Source organism: Neofelis nebulosa, chromosome X (assembly GCF_028018385.1).
Source record: "Neofelis nebulosa isolate mNeoNeb1 chromosome X, mNeoNeb1.pri, whole genome shotgun sequence".
Taxonomy (NCBI): Eukaryota; Metazoa; Chordata; class Mammalia; order Carnivora; family Felidae; genus Neofelis; species Neofelis nebulosa.
This window is the reverse complement of record NC_080800.1, coordinates 81179452-81205966: the sequence shown is the minus strand read 5'-3', so window position 1 is coordinate 81205966 and position 26515 is coordinate 81179452. Positions and strand designations below refer to the sequence as shown.

The 26515-nt window shown below is 42.9% G+C and overlaps 1 protein-coding gene across 2 annotated transcripts; it reads right to left on the bottom strand.

The window, feature by feature from the left end:
• Window positions 1-1806: 1806 nt before the first annotated feature.
• SRPX2 (sushi repeat containing protein X-linked 2) lies at window positions 1807-26215 on the bottom strand. 2 transcript variants are annotated; one of them, XM_058713067.1, is made up of 11 exons: window positions 25828-26215; window positions 23934-24154; window positions 19339-19419; window positions 10351-10542; window positions 7835-8011; window positions 7406-7532; window positions 7133-7254; window positions 5855-6034; window positions 5383-5516; window positions 3432-3553; window positions 1807-2336 (listed from the first exon to the last, which is right to left on the bottom strand). In XM_058713067.1, the coding sequence occupies exons 2-11, from the start codon at window positions 24013-24015 to the stop codon at window positions 2156-2158; spliced, it is 1398 nt and encodes a 465-aa protein (XP_058569050.1). In that variant the 5' UTR covers window positions 24016-24154; window positions 25828-26215; the 3' UTR covers window positions 1807-2155. The 2 variants fall into 2 exon arrangements, with proteins under 2 accessions (XP_058569050.1, XP_058569051.1); XM_058713068.1 differs by having other exon boundaries at window positions 23934-24016.
• Window positions 26216-26515: the final 300 nt, after the last annotated feature.

Genomic DNA, 26515 nt, shown 5'->3' with positions numbered 1-26515 from the left:
CTTGTTCCATTCAGCAACTGCCTTTTTATTTTGCATTAAAAAATGAGATTTCCACTGAGCCCACAGTGAAAACAGCTTCTTTCTGACTCAGTACTATCTCCATATGTTCTGGGCTCATGATTTATGTCCCATCCCTCTTCTTTGGAGAGTGACTTTTCTTGGGTTGAAAGCCTTCCATTTCCCTTTTTCCTAACCGGGGCCCATTTCCAAGTCTTATGTCTGAGTAGGATTGTATATAGAAACCTTTGTCTTTGCTTGGAGCAGTCAGCTTTCTTTAAATGAAAAGTAGAAAAAGTAGAGGCTGTGCAGCATAATATTTACAAACAGTGACTCTGGCTCCAGACTGCTGGTGTTTAAATCCCAACTCTGGCACTTCCTAACTGTCTGAATCTTAGGCAAGTTGCCTAATCTCTCTGTGCTTCAATTCCCTCATCTGTGAAATGAGACCTGCCTTATAAGGCTTTTGTGAAGATTTCAGAGTCCATTGATAGACGGTTTGGAATGGCACCTGGCACATAGTGAGTGCTCAAGCATTAGCTCTGCCTCTCCATTCAGCTTGCTTCTCTAATTTTCCACGGTGACCCCCTAGACAAAGCTGAAGGAGAAAGGCTGCTGAGTCTTAACCATGACCTCAGGTTCCATGAGTATAGAAAAGAAAGTTCTCAGCAGCATGGGAAGAACACCTTTCTTTCAAACACTGACACACCATAGAGTGTTGCTCCATTTCACAAGAGCCCAACCGCAGATTTACTTTCAGGCCTGACTCTTAAGGCTTGACTTTGTGCCGTGGTAGCTCCCACCTGCTCTGTGCTCATCTCTCTTTTTTTAAGATTTATTTATTTATTTATTTTGAGGGAGATAGAGGTCAGGGTAAGTTGAGGAGGGGCAGAGAGAGAGGGAGAGAGAGAGAGAGAATCCCAAGCAGGCTCCATACTGCCAGCACAGAGCCTGTTGCAGAGCTCAAACCCACGAAGCCATGGGATCATGACCTGAGCCAAAATCAAGAGTCATATGCTTAGCCAACTGAGCCATCCAGGCACCCCTGTGCTCATCTCTTAAAAGTGATTAGCTAAATAAGTTAATACATGAGGCTGACTCTCTTTTTTTTCCTTCTCCATTACTTAGTTTTACAGAGGCTTGCAGTGGTGGTTTTGAGGTTCTCTAGATCATGAGCTGGGGGCTTCCCTGAAGAAGGGACAGCACTGGTACCTTCTGCTATGACACTGGAGGCTCAGTAAAGAGATTGTTGCCGGGGCGCCTGGGTGGCTTGGTCGGTTAAGCGTCCGACTTCGGCTCAGGTCACGATCTCACGGTCTGTGAGTTTGAGCCCCGCGTCAGGCTCTGTGCTGACCGCTCAGAGCCTGGAGCCTGTTTCAGATTCTGTGTCTCCCTCTCTCTGTGACCCTCCCCCGTTCATGCTCTGTCTCTCTCTGTCTCAAAAATAAATAAACGTTAAAAAAATTTTTTTTTAAAAATAAAAAAAAAAAAAGAGATTGTTGCCCATGATCCAGCTGGAAGGGCCAGGACAAAAGATTCTGCTCTGGCCTGATTTTTCTTCCCAAGCTGCCTCCCATTGCAGCATTTTCCTTACTCTTAGATGAAGCAATGGTTAATGTGGCATTTGTAACCCAAGTCCTAAAAGGGGAAATGACAAGTTCCAGAATGTTTTGAAGCTCCCACCACCTCCAATGATATAGTTAGCCTATAGGGAAAATCCAGCTACACTTGCTTAAGTGTCCTGGTTGTTGTGATGGTGCTGCCCTCTGCTGTCACCTCAGGGTAGAGGAACCATTTAAAACACAGCCGTTTAGTGAATGAATTGAGAATTTACTTATCTAGAAGACTTGGGAGCACTGTGCAGAGGCCCAGGTTAGGGAAAGAAGACTTTCACCCCAAGCCCGTTGCCCAGGGCCTGTCATCAGTCCCTGCCGAGCTTCTTATGCTCCTCAAGTGCTACTGAAAGCAGAAATTTGCTTGGGGAAACTATTACACAGCCCTAAAAAGGGGCCTGGGAATGTCCCAGGATTGGTAAATCTCACCCACCTCAGAGTCCTGTCCTTAGAACTGTGTAAAACCATTTCTTCCTTTTATTAGGCCCCAAGTTTCAGCTAAGAGAGCTTTTTTCCCTTGACCTCAATTATGCCCTGGCTGAAGTTCACTCGCATATGTCCCTTTGCTCCCGTCGTTGGGTCAGCTCCTGGTTGCTCAGTAGGTAGTCATCAATGAATGTGAAGATTTCCTCGGGGGTGACAGGTTCCATGTAGCGTTCCCGGTCAATTCCCTGCTTGTCAATCAACACCATGTTGAAGCAGGAGGGAGTGAGGCGCTGAAATTGCCTAGAGAGAGGAGCCCAGGAGGTGTGAGACCTTGTCTGGGCTTCATCGCACCAGGTTCTACTACCCTCTGACCTTTCACAGCTCTGCCTATGGACTAATTCCTTCCCTCCCTTGTCCTCATCCCCTCTACTACTTATCTCAAGCCTCTTTGTTTTTCTCTGCCCAGACCCTACTCTTGCTGTCCCTATGCATCTAACTCTGCTAAGCCATGTCTTCTTCCCCTCAGATGGAGCAACTTTATTGATAGCAGGCTAGGCTTCCCTCATAGGCCTCCTTCTTTAAGCAGGGTTATCACGGGTAGCTATGCAGGCTGCACAGAATACCTCCAGGGAGTACAAGTCATATGCACTATGATGTAACTAGTGTTTTCTAGAGTTAGGCTGGGCATAACGTGCACAAGCATATATGGCAGCCCTGAGGCTGATTAATATTATTACGTGGTCAACTCTTCTATCTGTACCTGCAAGTTTGCGGTCTCTTTCCTCTGCGTGTTTCCCAGTTTCTCCCCTACCTGGGATTGAATCTTTCTGTCCTCGCTGAGACTGAGCCCTAAAGGCAGGTATTGTTTATGAACAGAGAGCAATGATGACTTTATTGGCACTGAGTGTATGTGGAGGCATTGGAGGGGTGGTAATGGATAGATAATGAGAAAAGTCAACTTCTACCACCTGCCACCCACTCTTTGTCCAGGGGCAGAGGGGTATGATTCAGATTTTAGTGCCTACAGATGCCTTTTGTTCCTTTGGAGACTGAAGACATATGAGGCCATGAGGCAACAGAATCAGAGACTTCTCTGAGTCATATTTGAGTCTGTATCTCAGTCCTGGCTGTGCTTCAGAGTCACCTGAGGTACCTAATAAAAACATAGTCCTGAGGTGGTTTGGGGTGGAGCCTGGGATCTGTCTTTTATGCTCTCCCTCCACCCATTTGATTTTGATGTTCTACCACTCTCTAGTTTTACCTAATGTATCCCAAGTGTTCAAACATAAGGCATGCCTCAAGATAGTGTCTGCTGATTTCCCCCCAACCCTCTTGTTGCCAGTGTCCTGCCTAGGGTTGCTGCCCACCCCTTCCCTGTGGCCTCCGAGCCTGGACCTGAGCTCCTCGATTATGTTGGCTGACAGCTGTTGCTCCCGGATGCGCCCCACCTCCTGAGGTGTCTGCCCCACCAGTTCAATGATGGTCACGTGGCGCAGGTCCAGTCCACAGGTGGATTGCTGAGAGGGAAGAGAAGGTTTTATGGAATAGGCTCTCAGACTCAAACCTAAGGCTACTTAGCTGGTTCCTCCTGGGACCAGGCAGTGTGGGAAAGGAAGGACTTCTCCCCCAACCATCATACCATAGCATTTGACAACCTCTTTCATCTGTCATTCCTGAAGCATTTGCCCTAATAGTGTTTCTTTTATTCTAATGAAATGAACCAAACCTGTCACACCACGGGGAGTAGAAAAGTGAAATGTAATTGATAAATTGCAGGAACATAATCTCTCCTTGTTTGGTATTGCATTGGCTTTAAACTACATAGGTTCTTAACAGATGGCTATGGTGATATGATTATAATGGCTATCGTTCATTGAACACACATACCTAATGCTTTGCCCAAATTTGCATGACAATGAGATGCTGGCCAAACTGAAGACTGATGCTGCCTGCCCTTGTGCATGCTCCTTACCACTAGGCAACATGGCCATGGCCTTTCCCTCAGTCTCCAAGATTTCTCCAAAGTAGTGCCAGTGCTCTTTTCATTGCCCTTTGTTGCCTTCCTCACACTGGGCAGGACACCTTGTAACCCTACCCTGCCTCTTCATCCTACTTTGTCCTGCAGGATAGCCTCTTAGCCAGTTATGGGGAGTGAGGTTTAAAACAACATTGAACACTCCCTGGTGCCTGACCCCTTATTTAATCTGTGGGCTAATCCTCTAGTCCTGACCCTCAGAATCACTGTCCTTACTGACTGTTCCTGTTCTTGCTTTCTGTTCAAGCCAAAGTATTGCCTTTGCTCCTCCCCCTAGCCTCCATTTTCTTTGGATTGCTGGAGGAACAAGGTCCTTTTTGATCTAGACACTTAGGGTCATCCTTTTGATAGAGCTGCTGCCATCATGGGCCTCTGAATATTGACTTAGCAACTTCTAAGATTTAACCTTTAGAAATCCCCCGATTTAACCTTTAGAAATCTTCCTAAATAACATTTTCCCTTACCTGGCTATCCAGTCTCTTGCAGTATCTCAGAGCCATTTCTCTTAGTCCTGTCAGTGCAACCTGCATTCTCTTCAAGAACCTTTTTATAAGACCCAGTGGGTATATGTGTTGTGTCTTATCAACTCCCCCCTCTTCCACAAGTGGATTCAGCCAGATAACTCTTAGTATGTTAAAAATTGTCATGAAACTATCTCATTTTATTTTGTAATATCACAACACTTTTCCTTCTCTTTTGCTACTATAGTGGTGAAGAGCACAGATCCTGGAGTTAGACTGCCTGGGTTCAATCCCAGCATGACTACTTACTATCTAGTAATCGTGGGCAAATCCCTTAGCCTCTCTATGCCTCAGTTTCCTCACCTATGGAATGGGGATAGTAATCGTACTTACCTTATAAAGGTTGTTGTGAGAGTTAAATGAATAGGTGTAAAGCATGCGCTTATATACCTAGTATTTAATAGCACTTATTATCTAAGTGTTAGTGCTATTACTCCTTGAAAACATAAACACAATTAATTCTCAACATTTACATTTGCTCACACCTGTCTTACCAGTCTCTCCAGAGTGCTTTGCCATGCTCCCTTGCCATCTTTCACCATGCCCCCTGCAAGTCACACCCACCATTCCTGTGCCCTCACTGCCTTTTCAGTAAAAACATAGCACTTTTTAAAATGTGCTAAATTTGTCTACAGTAAAACTGATCAAATGTTCCCCACAAAAAGTTTGAGGAAGTGGGGTTTGTGCTGCAGAAAAAGCAACTTTTTGATTTGAAAGAGGTAAGGCAGTAATGGGGTGGGGTTAGGGGGTATGTAAAGGAGCTAAGCCCTCATTAGGGGGTGGGTCTCACCTGCAGCATAGAGATCTGCATTTTATAATATCTGTTGGAGGGGTCAGGAGCTGAGATGATAAGGAGCCGCTGTTTCTCAAAGAACTGATCCAGAAGGCCAGCAGCTGAGTTGACATTGACATTAATTTTCATAGCTAGGGCAAAAGCAGATGGTTAGTCGGAGTATGGCTTTTTTGTTACTTGTAATGCAGATAACAACACTGTGAGTTTCAGTCTTTCAAGTTAACCCTTTTTGGGTGTTTCTGCCTTTCCTTGGGGGAAATCCTGAAAGAACATTTGGACAGTTTGAATCCTTCTTGGGTAAGAGTATTGTATGGGGGAACATTAGCCCTTAAAATAAACACAGGTCAGAAACCCCCATTCCCACATCATACATCTTGCAATTGGACCATTGTGGCATACAATAAGGAAAGATACTGAAAAGTAGCCCTGATCAATATGTCCACTTTCCCCATCCCCTTGTTTCACTCACGAGCACAGATGGGTGGTGATCCTGACCACTGGCGGCTAGACTGGCAGACCCGGGAGGGGGTTCCTTGGCGTTCATAACCTCCATCACAGTGGTATTCACAGGTGGCACCATAGTTGTCCCCTGCTGAGGTGCAGGTGAGGTAGCCATGCTGTGGTGGTTTGAGAGTTGGGCAGCGTCTCACTGTCAGGGAGAATTTCAAATTAGGGGCTATGGTATCTCTTTTAGGGAAAACGTGTTAAGAGGGTGCCCATGCTGTGTTTTCTAGACCAGGAGACCTAGGATGATCAGAATGAATGCTTTCTCTGTGTTTGCAGTGGCCAAGAGTGGAGCCAGATTTTTCCTCTTAAGGAATTCAATCTGAAATGCAGACAAAAGTGTTCATAAAATCTGGAAGTGCAGGGAGTACATATTGTCATAAAAAAGCTATCAATCTGTAAAAAAATATGTTTGTTTTCAGATGTTGTGGATACCCTGTGCAAAGATGACTACCTTACAAAATTAATTTTAATATCAAAAATAAATTGGAGAACACTTAAATATCCATTAGTGGTAGAGTATTAAGCAAATCAAAATATATTCTTAGAAGTAGATTATTATGTTGTCTTTCAAAATATTTCTGAAGAATTTTTAAAGAGTATGAGACAATTACTTGTGTTGTAATAAAAATGAAAAAGAGTGATTTAAGATTGGATATAAGTATGATGTCAACTATATATTTTTTTCAAAGTATATGTAGATAAAAGACTTGAAGGAAGATACCAAAAGATTAACAATGATTGCTTCTGGATGACTGGGAAATGGATTTTTTTCCTTTTGTACATTTCTTTATTTCCAAAATGTTCAACAATGAGCATGAATTATCTTTATAATGAAAAAAACAAATCAACACAATACAACACAAAACAAAGAGGAAGAATCAGGCAGCCAACACTATCTATTTCAGCAGAAGTGAAAGATTGAGAATGAAAGCTGATTAGATTTGATAATTAGAAGACTAAGAAAAGAAACAGATTTTATACAGAGTATCTTCATGAATTTTATCTAGATTTAGGAGAGTGAGAAAGTCTTGTTGGGGACTCAGGGTTTCTGAAATATGTATACACCTGTAATGCAGCTTCTTGAATGACCCTGTTTAAGTGAACTTGTTTTTTTCCCTCTTCCAATATAAAAGAGGCATCTGCTTCAGGCCTACAGAGGAGAGGGTTCTGGTGGGCATGTAAAGGGTCAGGATAGAGCAGGAATAATGAGCAATGTAGAAATGGAAGACTTCTTTCTGACCTTGTACTTTCACAATGAACTTGCAGCTGGCCCGATTATAGGCTCGATCGTAGGCAGTGTAACGAATCACATGCTCTCCTTCAGGAAAGTGAGAGCCAGGCTCAGGGCCCCGAACTGTCACCCTGCATGGTACAGAGTAAGAGAGCCAATGAGGAACGAGACTCTTAGAATTGGGGTTTGGGGCACATCATCACTGTGGCATCGGCCCATGCAGTTCAGTGTGGGCAGAGCCTGAGAAACTGCTGGGAGGCATAAGGGGAATCCAATACTCACCTGGTGATAGTACCATCAGCAGAATCCTTCACCAACGGTGGGTCCCAATATACTCGGGCAGTCAGTTTCTCTGGCTCTGCCATCTTCTCACGTGAGTGGGGACAACGGATCTTGGGGGGATCTATGTCTGTCAAGGTCAGAAATCAAGTGCTGACTCATGGGCCCCGTACCTTCCCTTGAAGTAACCCATAGAAGCAGCACTACACTACTGGGTAGATAAAAGATGCACACTCAGTTCAAGATGCTCAATGAAACTGGGGGAGGAAGCCCAGGTCCAGGGGGAAGTGATGACTTTGTTAAGCTTATGACCAGGGTGCCACCCTCATTGTGAGCAGGAATGTCTTCTGTGGTGAGAATTCCACATCCTTTGTGGATACAATGCTGGGGTGGTTCTTTGTAGCAGGACAACAGGGAGTGACCACCATTTACCTACACATACAGGCTCGCCTCCACTCCATCGCCCATCTTCCATGCAGATTCGGCTGTGGTCACCTTCCAGGTGGTAGCCACTGGAACAGCTGTAGTCACAGCGGGAGTCTAGAAGCACCCCATTTGTGCAGGTGTAAGTGCCACTAGTGATGAATGGCAGTGCGTGGCATCTCACCTCTAAGAGAGAACCAAGTGGCAAGCTCAATGGCCTGTGGACTATCTGCAGGTGATGCCTCAGCATCTAGCACAGGAAGAACCATATCAGAGACAGCAGAAAAAACAAACAAACAAACAGAAAACCTTACCCCAAACTGTCCTTATATTCTTGTGCCTAATTGCCTTTTAATTTTCATATTATAAAGCACAGCAGTGCCCTTGGAGGTGGGGGGAGTCTTAAAGAAGTAAATTACTTGTGCAAGTGCATGGACTTCAGAATCACACTCAAGTTTGGATCCCAAGCTCCACTTCTTACTAGCTCTGTGACCTGAGCAAATTACTTCATCTCTCTGAGTCTCACTGTTTTCATCAGTAAAATGTGGATATTTCATAGGATTGTTGTGCAGATTAAAAGACATAATGCATATAAACCTCTGGACTCATTTAGGGCCTCAGCAGCTCCTTTCATATCTTGTTCCTAAAATCCTACATGCCCTTTAGCAAATTCAAAGCTTCCTTTTGAGTATAATTTTTGTGTTAACCACCTCACCCCTCAGCTGAGGCTCACTTTCATATGGAAGCAGGCTTGTCTTATATCTGGGTGAGAATACAAGTCAGACCAGTGCCTGGACGTCCAGACTCGATGGTATTTGATTAAAGAGGCATCCATGGGCTTTAGACACCACAGGTGTTAGAAGTGGAGACTGCTTCCATGAATTGATTGTGACCCTGATTGTGAGCTTGTCAAAGTCTGGTTTGAAATGCCTGATACTCAAGAGAAATAGGCAAGTTATACTTTTGGCTAAGTTCTAGCCTTGCATATGTTCAATTATTGGAGCTTTGAATAAAGATTCTATATAAACTATGTTCATTTGGCTTCTTGGCTAAACCAGACTTGAAGAGGAGTGCCTTTTATGTTTTCTAATATCCTTTATTTAAAGACCTATAAAAAAATGACTTCCTTGAAATCAGGGCCAAGAAAAAAGGGTTGTCTTTTCAGATGAATTTGTTTTCTTAGTATTATATGACTGAAAATGATCCAAGGTGTTTGCCCTTTTATCTCTTATGAGGAAGGACAAAGACAGATTCAGTATTCAAACATTGTAATTACCCCATTTTAAGCACCTGGAAATATGTATCTCTTCATTCTTTTAACTGATTTTATGTTCATTTATAGACATATTATTTTATTTTATTTTTGTTTAATTTTTTAAAAATGTTTATTTTTGAGAGAGAGAGAGTATGCGCAGGGCAGGTGCAGAGAGAGAGAGAGAGAGACAGACAGACAGACAGACAGAATCCGAAGCAGGCTCCAGGCTCCGAGCTGTCAGCACAGAACCCAACCCGGGGCTCGAACTCATGGACTGGGAGATCATGTCCTGAGCAGAAGTCGGATGCTTAACCTACTGAGCCACCCAGGTGCCCCTAGACATATTATTTTAATTTTGTAATCCCAATTCAAATTCATTTTGGAAATGATGGCATCTAAGTCCTAAAGCAAATTACTTACAATCACCTAGAGGGGTGTGGTGGCTTCTTTCTTTGTGGCTATCAAGCTTCCCCTTTCCTCCACAGCATCTTCTCTGACCAATTCCATCTGTCTTAGATGCTCATTGCTGTGTGTCCACTCACACGGCATTCATGTGCACACATTTGTGTTTCTATCCCATTAGTCTTATAAGCAGCTTGGGGGTAATTGAGGAATTGAGTGAGCTCATGAAGAGACCAATTCAGCGCCCCCTCCCCTCCAACATGGGTATCCTACAAATGGCATTCAGTGATGGACATATGGACAGGCAAAGCTCAGCTACTAAAAGTGGGTAGGCTGTAGAGCTTGAATAAGAGGCAGGGATTTGGGAGCTGCGGGGGACATGATTTAGAATGTGTGTATTACTATTCCCACATTCTAGTTTTAGGGATTCTTCTGGACTTTCAGAAGAAAACGAAGAACAGCAGATATCTTGTGCCTTCACTGCCAAGGCCCTCTATGCCAGGAAATATAGCAGTTGACCATGACTGGGAAAGAGTATGAGACCACACACATCCTTGAGAACTCGAGAGAAAAGCCCAGGTTTGCATTAGGCCCCACGTCCAAACTTTATATGTATTCCTGGGCCTGCTGAACCAGAAGGACTTGTTGTTACATAAATGCCCATATTGCTTGGGCAATAACCACAGGAAGGGAAAATGAGCTAGAATGTTAGGATGTGGATAGGTCCTGCAGGACACCTGTGGAAAATCCTCAATTTACACTTGACAGAGGGCATAGTAACACCTCTGGACATATACCCTCAAGTAGTTGACTGGCTGGCTGGCCTCTCTCACATACACTTGTCAGTATATGCACACACACCACTTACGCCTGCAGTAGGCAGTTCCAGACCAACGGCGGTTTGGCAGACATTGCACCGACCTTCGTCCGATCAGTCGAAAGCCCCGATCGCAGGAGAGCTCACAACGAGTACCCAGGGTGCTGTGATAATTTCCTCCCCTCGGTGAGTAGCATGTGGCTTCTCCATCCTGGATATTTAATGTATAACACCATCGGGGGACTGTAGCAATAGAGGAAAAGTAAGCTAGAGGTACAGTAATCAAGACAGTGTAGTATTGGTGAAAGGACAGCACATAGATCAGTGGATCAGAATAGAGAGCCCATAAATCGACCCATACAAGTAAGTCTGTCAAAATGATTTTTGACAAGGGCACCAAGGCAATTCAATGGAGGAAATCTTTTGAACTAAAAAGTTCAAAACTTTTGAACAAATGGTGCTGGAGTAATCAAACTTCCATAGGCAAATGAAACAACACAAAACAAAACTTCTGCCTAAGTGTCATAACTTATACAAAAATTAACTTAAAATGGATCATGGACTTAAATGTAAAAAAATTAAATTATAGGGGTGCCTGGGTGGCTCAGTCAGTTAATCATCTGTCTTTGACTCAGGTCATGATCCCACAGTTCATGAATTCAAGCCCCATGTCGGGCTCTGTGCTGACAGCTCAGAGCCTGGACCCTGCCTTGGATTCTGTGTCACCCCCTCTCTCTGCCCTTCCCCAGTTCATTCTCTCTCTCTCTCTGTCAAAAATCACTAAACTTTAAAAAATGAAATAAAATTATAATACTTTTAGAAAAAAAAAACAGGAGAAAATCTCTGGGATCTAGAACTAGGCAAAGAGGTCTTAGACATGACCAAAAGCTCAATTCATAAAAGAAAAAAAAATCACAAAATTTAACCTTGTCAAAATTTAAAAAGTTTGTTCCGTGAAAAACACTGTAATAGACAAGACAAATCACAAACTGGGAGAAAATATTTGCAAACCACACATCTGACAAAGGAGTAGTATTTAGAATATATAAAGAACTCTCAAAACTCAACAGTAGAAAAGGAAAGAATCCTGTTAGAACATGGGCAAAAGACACGAACAAACATGTCACTGAAAAGGATATACGGATAGCAAATTAAGTACATGAAAAGATGTTCAGCATCATTAGAAATCATTAGTCATTAAAGAAATGCAAATTAAAACCACAGCGAGATACCATTATACACCCATTAGGATGTCTAAACTTAAAAAAAAAAAACTGGTAATATCAAGTGTTGGTGAGGATGGAGAGAAATTGGGACTCTCACACATTGCAGGGTGAAATACAAAATGATACTGCCACTTTGGAAAATATTTTGGTAGTTTCTTATAAAGGTAAACACACACTTGCTGTGCAACTCTGCAGTTCCACTTTACGTATTTACCCAAGTGAACAGAAAACCTGTGTTCATACAAAACGCTGTACGCAAATGTTTAAAGTATCTCAATTCACAATTACCAAAATGTGGAAACAGCTCAAACGTCCTGTGGGTGAATGGTTAAACTTACTGTGGTTTATCCATACAGAAGAAGGAAGCACCGACAACATGCAACAACATGGATGGATTTCCGATGCAGTTTGTGACCTGGAAGAAGGCAGACTCACAAGTCTGCATACTGTAGGAGTCCATTTATATGACATTCTGAATTAGGCAAAAATACAGGGACAGATGAATGGTTGCCAGAGATCAGGAGTAAAGGTTGGGGATAATTTTAAAGGGGCAGCCCTAGGCAAATTTTTGAGGTGATGGAACTGTGGTGGTGGTTACCTGACTATATGCATTTGTCAAAACTCATAGAACTGTACACCAAAAGAGTGAATTTTATAGTATGTGAATTTATTTTTTAAATTTTGCAATGTTTGTTTATTTTTGAGAGAGAGCGAGAGACAGAGTGTGAGTGGGGGAGGGTCAGAGAGAGGGAGACACAGAATCCTAAGCAGGCTCCAGGCTCCGAGCTGTCAGCACAGAGCCCCATGCAGGGCTCGACCTCAAGAACCACCAGATCATGACCTGAGCTGAAGTCAGACGCTTAACCTACAAAGCCACCCAGGAGCCCCGCAAATTTATTTTTTAAGTTTATTTTATTTTATTTTTTGAAAGAGAGAGAGAAAGAGAGAGAGAGAGAAAGAGAGAGAGAGAGAGAGAGAGAGAGAGAGAGAGAGAGAGAGAATAGGTGGGGGAGGGGCAGAAAGAGAGGGAGAGACAAAGAATCCCAAGCAAGCCCAGCACTGTCAGTGCAGAACCCGATGCAGGGCTTGAACTCACCAACCGTGAGATCATGACGTGAGTCGAAGTCAGATGCTTAACTGACTGAGCCACCCAGGTGCCCCTACAGTATGCAAATTTAAAATGACTTAAAAAAAATTAACACAAAGATATAAGCTAGAGAGGGGAAGGGATTGCGATAACAAAAGAAGGCTGCTTAGGAATAAAAGATCCCAGTTCAGTACTGAGCACAAAAAGTAATAGAGCCATTAAATTATAAAGACATTAGAAAGATGCCTCATTGGCTACACAAAACAAATGACTCTTCAGTGGCTTCAGATTTTAAAGGAGCACATATAAACAGGCAAAGGTCCACATGCCCAAGGATGCATACATAGGATGACCCAGAACTGTTAGCCTGGGGTTGGAAAGGCTAAAGCCCCATAAAAGCTCATTCAGCTCCCAAATCCTAAAAGACAAAAAAGGGAGGGCTTTAAAAAAAAACAAACACATCAGGAGCTAAAGGAACAAAGAAAGGCTAGGAACCTCTGCCTGAGGGCAGCTGGAGAATGAAGACAGATGATAGTGGGAAAACTATCCTTTAAGCAACAATATGCTTGTGGCTTCCCTTGTTAGTTTTGAGCCTGCATCTGTGATACACGACTGCCATCTGGGGACAACAGCTCCAAATTACAGAAAGTCTCTGAAGCACTATAGTTGCAACACAATGACTTTACATGGGAGGCTGGGACCCCAACAAGCACTCCCATTCTATTGCTCACCCATATTCTGTCAAGGAAAATACACATCAGATTGGAATGAATGGAACAAACAAGCATAGCACAGGGAAATATAAAGTTCAGGATAAATGCTGAGACAGTAGGAGAGGGCCTAGTTATTGCAAATAAGGTCAAATTTGCTGGCCCCGAGGAATCGTGGCACAAAGCAAACACATTGGAAGGCTGGTAAAAAGCAAAAACACTATTCTAATTTTCTTTTTTCCCCAGCTTTATTAAGGTACAATCAATAAATAAAACTATATATATTTAAGGTGTACAATGTGATGTTTTAATATACATATACATTGTGAAATGATTACTGAAATCAAGTTAATTCATACAACCATAATTTCACATAGTTACCTTTTTTTTTTTTTTGTAGTAACCACACTTAGGATGTAGTCTCCTAGCAAATTTCAAGTATGTAACACAGTATTATCAACTACGGTCACTATGTTTTATATTAGATCCCCAGAAGGAAGAAGGCAGCCTCTGGGAACTACAGCCTGATGAGGCTGACAGCACTGATAGCAAAGGGTTCTAGAATATTTAAACATAGGCTAATGAGCAGTTAGAAAGAGAAGCGATTATCTCCAGGTGCCCTCAAGAACAATTCCAGAATGACCTCATTTCCTTTTTGGTCACCAGACTGGTCCTTTATGGTCACCAGACTGGTAGAGCAAGGTAAATGGTGGGTACACTATATGGAAGTGAGGCATGTGACAATACCTTTCAGGCCATTGATGTGGATTAGGTGAAGACATACAGGAGAGGTGACAGTACAGTTGTGGAGATTTAGAACTGGTTGAACAACTGTACCTAAAGAATGCTGATGGGAAACTGAAACTAAGAATGTGGCAAAATATTGCTTGGCAAAAATGTCTAGTAGGAAATGTGTTAGTCATTTTCTTTTATTTTCTTTTCTTTTCATTTCTTTTCTTTTCTTTTCTTTTCTTTTCTTTTCTTTTTTAAATTTGAGATAGAGCATGAGAAGGGGAGAGGGCAGAGAGAGAGAGAGAGAGAGAGAGAGAGAGAGAGAATCTTAAGCAGTCTCCATGTTCAGCATGGAGCCTGATTCGGGGCTCGATCCCACAACCCTGCGATCATGAAGTGAACCAAAATCAAGAGTTGGACACTCAACTGACTGAGCCGCCCAGTTGCCCCTAAAGCCCATATTTTTTCTGATCACAATATCTGCCACTGCAGTATGTTAGGCTGCCATTTTGAAGCATAAATTTACATTCTTAAATAGGTAATATAGCCACAGGATTCAAGACACAAAAAGTATAAAAAGTTATACAGGAAAAAGTCTCCCTCCCACCCCTGCTCCCTTATCTACCCCCATTTAGTACCCCCATAAAGAACCACTGTTAACTGTTTTTTAAGCATATAAAGCAAATCTTGCTATAGATTATTTTTACTTTCTTCTTTTAACACATAGAGTAATATATTATGCCCGTTGTTCTCACCAATGCTTTAAAAAATAAACACCATGTGTTTTAGAGATCTTTCCATATTACTACATAGCAAGCATGCAATTTATTTAAATGAAATAACATTTATAAAATGCATAGCACAATGATTGGCACACAGTATGTGTTTGTCCAGGGTGAAATTGCTGGAAGGTAGAAGGGCTGGGACTTGTAACTCAGACCCGTGACCTCTTCTCTGTGCAGCTATCCACCTATCTCTTTCGGGGATTATAAGAAAACAAAGTGCTGGCAACAGAGTTGAAATGGCCTTGTCTGTGATTATTTTCAGATAACCCAGGCAGAGTTACCAGTTATTTCAGGGCTGAAGCAATATGCTGGGAAAGCAGTGCGCCCAGAGGATGTAAGGCATAACTCAGAGAAGGGCTTCTGACTCCAAGCCAGGAGTCAGGTTAAGGGAATGAAATAACGTTCAAGATTAGTGAAAATGGTACCAAACTACATGGTCAGGTTGCTCAAAATAATGATCTGGTTTTTACCAGTTATCTCTTTTAATCTTTTTTCTTTTAATGACAGATTACATTTCTTAAAAATTTTTGATGTTTATTTATGAAAGAGGGAGAGAGAGCATGAGCAGGGGAAGCACAGAGAGAGAGGGGGAAAGAGGATCCAAAGTGGGCTCTATGCTGACAGCAGAGAGCCCAAGAGCCCAATATGGGGCTCAAACCCACCAACCGTGAGATCATGACCTAAGCCAAAGTCAGACGCTTAACCCACTGAACCACCCAGACACCCCACGAAAGGTTACATTTTTGATGAAAGAGATGGAATGACCATGGCTTTGGAGTCAGACAGAGGGACCTGGTTTTAAATTCCTGTTCTGCCACCTCTGAGCTCTGCAACTCTCTAAATTTACCTTCTCTGAGCTAAGTTTCCTGATCTGTAAAATGGGGATAATAGACCAATTTCATGGGGATGTTCTGAGAATCATCTGAAATTGCATGTGTAAAATGTATCTATCCCTGGGAATGATATTCCCTAGATCAGTGTCTGGGTTTGAGCCACCAGCTCATTTGGTGTCAAGAAACAACACGCTGCTGCCATCTGGAGACACCATCCCCAAATGACAGAAAGTCTCAAGCACTACAATTGGAGAGCTGTTGTGAAAACACAAAAAGACCTTACAGGAGAGGCTCGGATCTCAGGTTGTACTTTCCCAGTTACCCACTCCCCACTCAACACTGATAACCCCACTCAATTAGTTTTGTGTCCGGAGACCAAATTCCTAAACAGAGCCATGACACACATGACCCCAAGGCCAAAGGCCACCATGTGGCTGACATTTTTCTAAGGGGCTTTATGACATTTAAAAATAACCAATGAGTCAGGTTAATATTAATCATAGGGCTACTGGACCCCCCTGAAACCACTTTTCTGCATCTGTTACTTTTTCCTATCCACTTCTTCCATTTACAGTTTTCTGCAATCTGAGTTCTGCTCCCAGGATGTCAATGACCCAGTAAACATTTCTTGAGCACTACTTTTGACATAGTTCTGGGGGGGTATCACACATGGCTCCTTCTGTTAAACAGGTAACTATTTTGTTGAGGGCAATAAGAAGTAAACCAAAGGGGCAATACCTAATGAATGCCAAATGAGCAGTCCAGATAATAAAAGTTTATTTCAGAAGAGGGACATAGTAGATACTCAATAAATACTTATTGAATAAATGGAAGGGAATGAGGGAATGAATGAGGAAAAGCTCAGTGTGCACTAAAGCAGTCAGGGAACAGAGTAGAATTCTACTAATCTGGCTGAAGCATAGATTTCATGTGGGGATAAGGGGTAATGAGTTGTTAGCCTGGGCAGCTGAACTGAGGCCAAATTCTGTTCGAAATGGTCACATTGGGCTACTAGGTTTGGGGAAAGGAGAAGCATGAATCAAAGAATCCAGTTAGGGGGCAACTGTCATTATCCATGTGTGAGGTAATAAAAGTTTTGATCCCATGGAGTAATAAAGAAATGACAGTTCTCGGTGAATGGCTGGTGAGAGGTGATGAAGAAAAGAGGCTATTAAAAATGCCATTGATGGAGAAAGAGGAGCACTCTTGCACTGTCAGTGTGAATGCAAACTGGTGTAGCCACTCTGGAAAACAGTATGAAGGTTCCTCAAAAGTCCAAAATAGAACTACCCTGTAATCCAGCAATTGCACTACTAAGTATTTACCCAAAGTATACAAAAATACTGATATGAAGATACACATATTAAACACTGATTTGAAGATACACAGTCTTTCTCTGACTGACTTATCTCACTTAGCATAGTACACTCTAGCTCCATCCATGTCATTCCAAATGGCAAGATTTCATTCTTTCTTATGGCTAATATCCCATTGTGTATATATATACCACATCTTGTTTATCCATTCATCAGTTGATGGACATTTGGGCTCTTTCCATGATTTGGCTATTGTTGATAATGCTGCTATAAACATACTGAAATGCCATGGAGCCCAAATGGTGGTAGGAAGAGAGGGGCTTTCACATTGCTGCTCGGAGACTAGAGAGATTGAAGTTCAAGAAAGGGCCATATGATTGATGCATTGGGAGAGAATTGTGATCTTCAGGGAATGTTGTTTCAGCATGTAGATTTGTGGGTGAATGGGAAACAGACTGTAGGGAGTTTAGGAGTTAGTGGGTGCTTAGGCAGAGAGGCAGTGGGTGTGGACTCTTTGGCAGCAACAAGATAGGTAGAAGGTAGGTAGAAAGAAGCATAGAGAAACACCAAATCTGATCATTTCTCTATTGAAATTATTCTCTCAAAAGTCACCATTTACCTTCTTCTTGCCAAATATAATGTTTGCAATACCCTCAATTTTTCTCTGCAATATTTGACACAGTAGATTTCTCATTCTTCCTCCTTCCCAAAACTCTCTTCTCATGTGGCTTTTGTGACATGATATATAGTACCTTGATCTCCTTCTACATGGCTTATTTCTGTCCCTTTTTCCCTTGTTGGATTCTCTTCTTCTACTCACATCTGTATATGGTTTCTTTTTTTTTATTTTTAAAAATTTATTTTTATTAAAAATTTTTTAACATTTATTTTTATTTTTGAGAGAGAGACAGAACATGAGCAGGAGAGGGGTAGCAAGAGAGGAAGACACAGAATCTGAAGCAGGCTTCAGGCTCTGAGCTGTCAGCACAGATCCTGATGCAGGGCTTGAACTCACTAAATGTGAGTCAGATGCTTAACTGACTGAGCCACCCAGGCTCCCCATGGGGTTGATCCTTGCTCTCTATTTCTTTGCCATACCCTCAATCACCTTTAATCAACATTACTGTAGCTGATTAGTGGAGAGTCTCCCTGACCCAGGCTCTACCTTTCCTGACCCCCTACTTCTGTAGACAATAACAAGGGTGATATGGTGAAATTATCATTACCATGCCATCCCTTGTGGGAAGACATATGATGGCTCCTTATAACTCCTAGCACAACAGCTAAACTCCTCTACATGCCTTGTAAAGCATAGAAACAAAGAATCTTAGAAATGGAAGAGATACTAGATATTGCCTGGTCTAACTTCCTTTCTGTATTTTTAAAAATGTTTACTTAATTTTGAGAGAGAGAGAGTGAGAGAGAGAGAGAGAGAGAGAGAGACGAGGACACAGAATCCAAAGCAGGCTCCAGGCTCTGAGCTGTCAGCACAGAGGTTGACACAGGGCTCGAACTCATGAACTGTGAGATCATGACCTGAGCCAAAGTCAGAGCAGACCTGCCCAAATGACTGAGCTACCCAGGTGCCTCTCTAACTTCCTTTCTAATGCAGGAGTCCCTATTCGGCATTCTTCACAGAGAGTCCTCCTGCCTTTCCTAAGAATGGTCCCTAGATTATGGAGCCTTTCCTAATTTTGTCTTACTCTTTATATTCAACTTTATTTTTCTCCTACTCCCTCCACATCCCATCTCCTCCAATCAGGCTGGTTTCTTCTTACATCCTTCCTCTAACAGCTTTGTTCTTGTCTCTATATCTGTGGCCAAATGCTTTGCTAAACACCCTCGCCCCCCTTCTCCAGTTCTCAAAATCCACCCATCACTCAAGGCCTAATATATGTCATCTTTCATGATCCCTGCCCTGACTTCTTTTTATTTAACTCCTATTGCATTTACTGCTACCCCACAGATACACACTAACTTGCTCTGCATGTGTTAATTTTATTGCCCTCTCACCCATTCCCACCCCCAGCAGACTGTAAGCTCTTTGAGGGGGACAAAACCCTATCTTAGATTTTGTATCATCCACAGGCCTACCCTGCATGGGATTAGGTGTGCAGCAGGTATTCAGTCAATACTTAATGATTAATAATAGATGGGTAACCTTAGTACTAGACAGAAAGGTCTCATACAGCAAGTCATGACCAAGTTCATGATTGGAAATCACAGCCCCTGATTCCCTGAGCTGCAGTTTTGGCACATATGAACCAAGCTGGAGGAGGATGCTTCAGGGAAGATCTAGGCCTTAGGCCAGAAAAGACCCTTCCTGAGCCTGAGAAGCAGGGAGGCTTACCTTGGTAGTCTAGGGCTGGGGCCGGTGGGACCTCTTCAGCATATACTTCATTGTAGCTTTCATCTGGATAGTAGCCTGAACCTGCAATGAAGAAGATAATACCAAGATGACATATTAATTTCTTAAGTGCTTCCCAACCTTTCCTCCTATCCAACCTGGTCCCTTCTTGAGGACATGGCACTCTATGGCTAGGGAGCCAGGTGGATATTTAGTGTGGAAAGTTCTACCTTGTAAAGCAGCAGAACTATTATACATAAATCTCAACATCTCAGGTGCATAGAAGGTGAGCTCATGATCATGGGTGGAGGTGGGGGTGACTTACTGGTAGCACAAGAAGCTTCCATTCAAAAGAAAAAAATGAACTTCTTGACTATCCATCAATCCCACCAATCTGGACTATAACTGACCCATTTCCTTGATGCAACGTGGAAGGTTTTGGTGAGATATGGATAACGACTAAGCTCTGAGGACGGACTGTTGTCTCAGGTAGGAGTTAAAAATAGAGTCTGAGTAATGGCTTTGCCACTAGTGACAGGACTGCTCATGGTCCTCAGAGAGAAACAATTCCTCAGGCCCCCACTAACCCACAGGGCACCACCCTTTTGCCACTTGGTTGCCATTGCTAGGGGTGGCATGCCAAGGCAGAGGGAGGGTTCAAAAGGAAGAAGAAATGAGCGTAGTTTCATGTCCTGAGCAGTTTATCCTGGTTTGCAGGAAAAGGAAGGCAGAGTCCTTTGGGGAAATTTCCTGTTCCTCTAATCATCAGGAGCTTTAGCAGGGAGATGCTGAGGTAGGAGAACATTCCCAATCCATCCCCATTCGGTTAAGTGGCCCAGTTCCTAGTGGAGGCAAATCTGTGGCTGTCTGGGAGACTAAACAGTGTATTCCACCAGACTGCGTGAAATCAGTCATGAATACAAACTAATTGGAATATAACTTAGTCCTTTCCGGCGTGAAGATTCTGGAAGCTCTCTTTCCAGCCTCTCTGAGCCCTAATGTATGCACAGGAATAGAACAGCCAGCCATGCTGGAGTCAGAAAACAATTCCTCATTTCCAGGGGACGGTGTGCTTTCAGGACAGGGCTGGGGTTTAGTGCTGGAGGCCTTTGGCCTGTGTAAACACTCAGACCACAAGCTCATCTGCCTCCTCTCTGGGAAGAGGCACAGGCCGCCCCCCCCCCCCCCCCCCCCGCCCACAACCCCAGCACTAAAGGGTGGAGCAAAGGGCTAGATGATGGAGCTCTTCCATTACCCACAAGCCCAGACTGGGGGTTGGGGGAGTGTTGGGAAACCATTCCATCTTAATGAACAAGGGAATGAATCCAATTGAAAGTTTGCCTTATGAAATCATGTCTTCATTGGTTTGCCCTCATTCCAGAGGAAAGAGTTCATTTTTTCCTTTCCCTTTATTTTTTTTCTGTTTTCCCAATTCAGTTATTTTCTTGGCTTTCCTTTAGTTCTCCTTAGGCCTCCTCTCCCTTGTTTTCTCTCTTCCCACATGGGAGGGTTCTTTGTGGGGGCACGGAATTCTTGTCAGCTGTTTCAGTTTAGTATTAGCCTCAGAGCCTTACAGCTTCTGTAAACAGGAGGCCAGATGTGTGTGATTCCCTAAAGGATTAGTCCCAGCATGCTTGTTCCAGAGCTTGCTTGTGAAGAAATGCCCAGCAGGGTGAAAGCCCCTGTTTACCAGAAGAGCAAGCAGGAGTGTCAGAAGCCTATGGCTGGAGAGCAATACCAACAACAGCAGTGGCAGCAGCAGCATGACTAACATCATTGAGCACATATTTGTCCTCTGTTCAGCCCATTACATATGTTATCTTCTTAAGTCACCCTAACATCTCAGTGAGGTAGACACTCTTATTGTTCTCTGATATACAAATGAAGAAACAGGCTCAAAAGAGTTAAGGGAGTAGCCCAATTTCTCCCACCTTGGAAGGAGCAGAATAGGTATTCCAGCCCAGGGTGCTTTGACCCCTTGATACCAAACTCAGATACACCACTAAAGATGGTAGTAGGAGAAAGCTTTGGACGATATCCAACAGAGATAAAAATCCAAAATGTTTCTTGCCATCCATCTTTTTAACTCTGTGTGTGGGATAAAAGGCCACAATGCAATTTCTATGATTCTAGAATTACAGGGGATGTGGGAAAGCTGAAGGGAAGACTCAGTGAGATAATTACAGTCTCCAGCATGGTGCAGAGATAGCTGGACTGGTGCCAAGTTTGCATTGTGATGGGAATGGGTTTAGGCCACCTTACCACTTTAAGCCTATCCATGTCCCTCTCTTTGCCTGGGTTCGGGTATTTTATTTTGCAAATACTATGATACTGAGATGAGATATAAGAAAACAGAGGGACACCCTCCCCACATATTTCTATCTGCTTGCCCCTTCTCAGCACTGAGGATGGGAGGTTTGTGCCACATTCCTCGGTTCTTTTACATCAATCAGTGGTCTGTTACTGGGTCCCTCCAAATTCCATAGTACAGTCAGACCCTCAAAGCACTGTCCTTCACAAAGGTATGGTTGGAAATGTAACTGATAGTTGAGAACTATTTTAAGATATACACTAATATGTGGCTTATGGTAACAAATATGGTCTGACTTCCTGAACTGCACAGATATGTCAATCCACACTTTTTAACCCACTGTTCACTTTATTAATATTCTTAGCCCTTCCCAACACCCGCTGATTATTCCTGGATCCTTTTCCTGATTAGCCCTCAATCCACACTTGGTTGCTTTCTTTATGCCATTCCCATTTGAGGACAAAGCTATAGCCATGAATAAACAATGTTGGATGCACGAGGAATGGTCAACAAATATTTGTTGAATGAATGAATGAACATATGAATAGAGCAAGCTCAGACAGCTGAGCTAGTGATGTAGGGTAGGATTATTAAAAAATTTCTGAATTTCTCTCAGCATGTAGCCTTCCAAGAACAGAAGGCAGAATGAAGGCTGTCAGAGACCTCACCAACCTGGGATCCCCAGAAGGAGCCTGGTGATTCTTGTGGAAGTGAACAGTGGCACCCTTGAAAATGGCCCTTTGAAAGCTTCAAATGAGTCTAAGTTTCTTGTTTAAAAAAAAAACTGGTCTCTCCTCAAGACTCCAATAGTTTGGGCTTCCACTCTAGAAAAGGTAAAGGCCCTTGCACTCCATGAGGTTTCTTTTTTTTTTTAAGTTTATTTATTTATTTTTGAGAGAGAGAGAGAGAGAGCAGTAGTGCGAGGGGCAGAGAGAGAGAAGGAGAGAGAATCTGAAGGAGGCTCTGCACCAGAGCCTGATATGGGGCTCGAACCCACAAACCATGGATCATGACCTGAGCCGAAGTCAGATGCTTAACCGACTGAGCCACAGAGGTATCCCCTCCATGAGGTTTCTTACAGGGGTTCGAAACTAGGCTTTGAGCCATCTAATTTCCACTCCTTAGTCCTCTGGTCTTTGGATGGATTTTGGTGTTATATACTTGAATTGGCTAGGGGGAGGTTGGGAATGACAGCTGCATATATTATCTTCTGGAGACTTGGGGTTCCTTTAACCCCAAACAGTGTATACTCTGCCAAGGGCTTGACTTGAATTTCTTCTTCTCAATGTCAGCCCTTGTGCTTCACCCCCTACAAAGCCAGGTTAAGCCAAAGAGGAGAAGAAGTTTGCATATTTGTTTAAAAGCTTGATGCAGCTGTTCCAGACAAACAGAGCTACTGCCAAAGGCCTCCACCAGGAGCTAAGGGCATGTGGAAAATTTTAGCTGCAATGCCTGTGGCTGTGATGGAAGCAGTTTGTTATTTACTCATCTCTGTATATTTTCCTAACTCTATTGGTTGGGTCTAACTCTTTCTTCTACTCCTCCCAGCCCCCATGATGGTAGATACTGCAGGCCGCAGATTATTCTTAGCACTTGGAATGCCAGATGGGCCCCATCAAAAACCTCTGTCTGCCACCTCATTATCCTTCCTTCATTTCTCTCTCTCCCTCTTTCCTTCTCCTCACTGAGTCTGTTCTCTTCAGCTCCCTATGTCTCCATAGGTAAAGGATGAAACATTTAGGAATCCAGAAATCTCCATCTCTTCTGAGGTAAAAAACAAGCCAGAAGAGACTGGGGAATTCCTGTTTAAGAGATTGTGATCTGTATTGTCATTAACATCTTTGGCAGAAAGGGGCTATAAAAATCTCATCCTATAAGTAAGGTCTAGGGGAGAGAGAGGGAGGGAGAGACTGAGACACACACACACACACACACACCACACACACACACACACACACACACACACACACCAGATGAGAGAGAGAAACAGAAAGAGAGAGAGAAAGGGAGGGAGAGATGAAGCTGAGTGCTGAGCAAGTGAGACAATGGCCTCAAAAGTCATGTTGTCCAACCCTCTCATTTTTGTGCTGATGCAGCCTGTTTTCAAATATCTCTTATTTGCCTCAAAAGCCTCCCTTGGTAGCCTGTTGGAATGTTTAACCATCTTTGTTGGTGCAAATAGTTTTTCTTTATTTGTCTCTTATTTCAGTCTAACTCTCCCTTCTCTAATGTTTAGTCTAGGTCTTGCCTTCCATGGAAATAATGGGCAACAGATCCTAAAACTTACCTGCATACCATGGTGCTGTCACTGCTGGAGTGAAGAAGAGCAGGATAGATAGAGCTCCTCTTTGGGTTAGTTGACCAGCCATCCTTAAAAGAAGTCGGGCTGAGAGGAAGTTAGGGAGACAAGAATAGAGATATGTGGCCAGAAGTACCAGGGGAAAAAATATCTTTCATAAATCAGCCATCAATGAACTTCCAAAAGTGAGAAGAAGCAGAAATGCGGATCTGTGAGGAAGAAGAGAAATTTTTAGATTATTGAATGCCTGTTATATTGTGTCCTCTGTAAGGACCTTCCACTTTATAGAATAGCAAGGCTCTATTTGTTATTTCTGATCTCTTTTCCTCCCAGGAGGAGGATGACATAAAACAATCAATTCTCAATTAACCATGGTGAGATCAGATGCAAATGTTTCATTGTCCAAATTATAGACAAGGACATGGAGGAACCAAAATCAGGAAGGGGCCAACATAAAGTCATATAGAACCAAGAGGGCATCCTGTGATCTAAAAGCTGCCAGTTGATGGTTTCATCTGTTTAAGTAGCATTTCCTAACCACTAATCTGGGAAAGCATTAGCGTATATGGACTAAGAGCTTGAACTCTGGAGTTACACAGATCTGTATGTGTATCCAATTCTGTCCATATTAGCTATGGGGTCTTGGAAAACTTTCTTAACTTCCCTGAGCCTCAGTTTCCTCATCTATAAAATGGGAATCATAATAGTATCTACCTTATACAATAGATTATTGCCTGGCACATAGGGAAGCAATCAATATATATTAGATATTATTATACCCCACTTTGTATTAGACAGGACTAGATGTTTCCTTTCTCTAGTCTCTCAGACATTAACTATGGCCTGGATCTTTTCTTAGCTTTGGGTTTTGAGACTTAGTGGTTTGGTAGTGGCTTTTGGCTTTTAAGTCCAGCCTAACCTTCTTGTTTTATTCTGCTGAGCTAGCAGGAAGTCCGTGATGTTGGGAAAAACCTATTGAGGGACATGAGGAGAGGGTGAGCAAGCTTCAATTGCCTTCTCACTTCCTGTCCTGTCTTCACAATGGGATGAGAGTTTTGAGGTCCCCAGTAGGCAAATAATTCATCCAAAACAGTATTAAAACTTGCTGCTTATTGGTATAAACTGGTCACTGAACTTTTCAGCAAGCACCCATTCACCCACATGATCTCAATGAAATGCCATGCTCAGGGGAGGAGTCAGTTCCAGAAATGGAGAAACAAAAGATGGCATATTCTGGCAAGAGTCCCTAAGGGATGTGAAAAGTCCAAGAATGGCAAAAATTCATTTTCCACTTCAATTCCGATTTTGTTCAGACACTGGCAAGGAAGCAGAATAGAAAAAAAAAATTAGAACAAGCAAGGGAGGCAAGGAAAATTGAAAGATGTGGGAAGGAAGCTAGAAAAAGAAAATCTGTTAGGGCTGAAGGAAAGAGATAAAAGCATAAAGAGGGAACAAAAGGACAAGAAAGGAAGGATTCAAGAGAGATCCAGGAAAATGAACAGCTAAATAAACTAATCACTGACCCCCTCCCACATATGCAGTCTCAATCCAGTTCCTTGGTCCTGGAACACAGGCTTTCCTTTTCAACCCACTACTCTGCATCTGTGACTGCTTCCCTATCTCCTCCCTGATCGGAGACTGAAAACCTGACTCACTGGGAGTCAGCCACCCTCTTTTGCGGGCCAGAAAGGTAGTGGGAACCTGTATCTGCAGCGAGGTCATGGTTCAAATGGCAAGTAGCATATAATCCAGTTTCATAAAAGAACCCACCCCCCCCCCACCGCCACAACCCATATTGCCCATGTCCTAGGTCTCATTACCTTTGATGATTGTGAAATGAGGTAGTATAATGTAGAGGGGTTCGGCAGCAGATCTTACTTACCTGTTTTATATTTTTTTGTGCTCTCTTTCTCCTTCTCTTTCTCCTTCCTCTGTGCTCCTCTCATCAGTCGGAAAAACTTCTACTTTACCATTCCTAGAACGAGTGGCTCTTGGTCCGTCCAGGCCTCCGGGATTCTGTCAACACTGCCCAGATATTAGGACATCCACATCTGCCAAAAGTTTCCTTAAAGCTGTATTATCCCCAAAGCTATAAGCTATTCCTCCCTCAGAGAAGGACTTTAGAGAGATGGGGGAGAAAGAACACAAGGATTAGAGGAACACAGTCCATCTGCCACAGAACAGAGGGAAAGTGTGAAAGGTGCTGGCCCAGAGCCCATGAGTATAGTAATAACTAACAGAGCCTGGCTAAAGCGCCTCCAGAGATGTGGTGTACTGAAGAACACTTCTTTTTATGACTCAACGTGACATCAGGATTGAATTAAAAGGAATTTCACAAACTCCAAGGAGAGGGGAAGAGTGTAGCTGACTTTGACATTCCCTAGAGATTTCCCCTGTAATTCTTGAGTACTTCCCAGCTCTTCAGTTGCCTTGCCATCCATATATACAAGGTCAAACACACTTTGAAACTATCTCACTGATGACCTAACTTCTATGGACTTTAGTTTCTGATAAGATTATGTTGTTTACAAAAAATACCATGCACTTTTTGCCTGAAGAATCAAGACTGA

What these genes read in the sequence shown, in the direction of transcription:
- SRPX2 (XM_058713067.1), bottom strand. Translation starts at nt 24,015, where the DNA reads ATGGCTGGTCAACTAACCCAAAGAGGAGCTCTATCTATCCTGCTCTTC. An exon ending in CCCAGCCCTAGACTACCAAG is followed by an intron (nt 10,543 to 19,338) that starts GTAAGCCTCCCT and finishes CTATTGCTACAG; the next exon opens with TCCCCCGATGGTGTTATACA. An exon ending in AACATAATCGAGGAGCTCAG is followed by an intron (nt 2,337 to 3,431) that starts GTCCAGGCTCGG and finishes TCCTCTCTCTAG; the next exon opens with GCAATTTCAGCGCCTCACTC.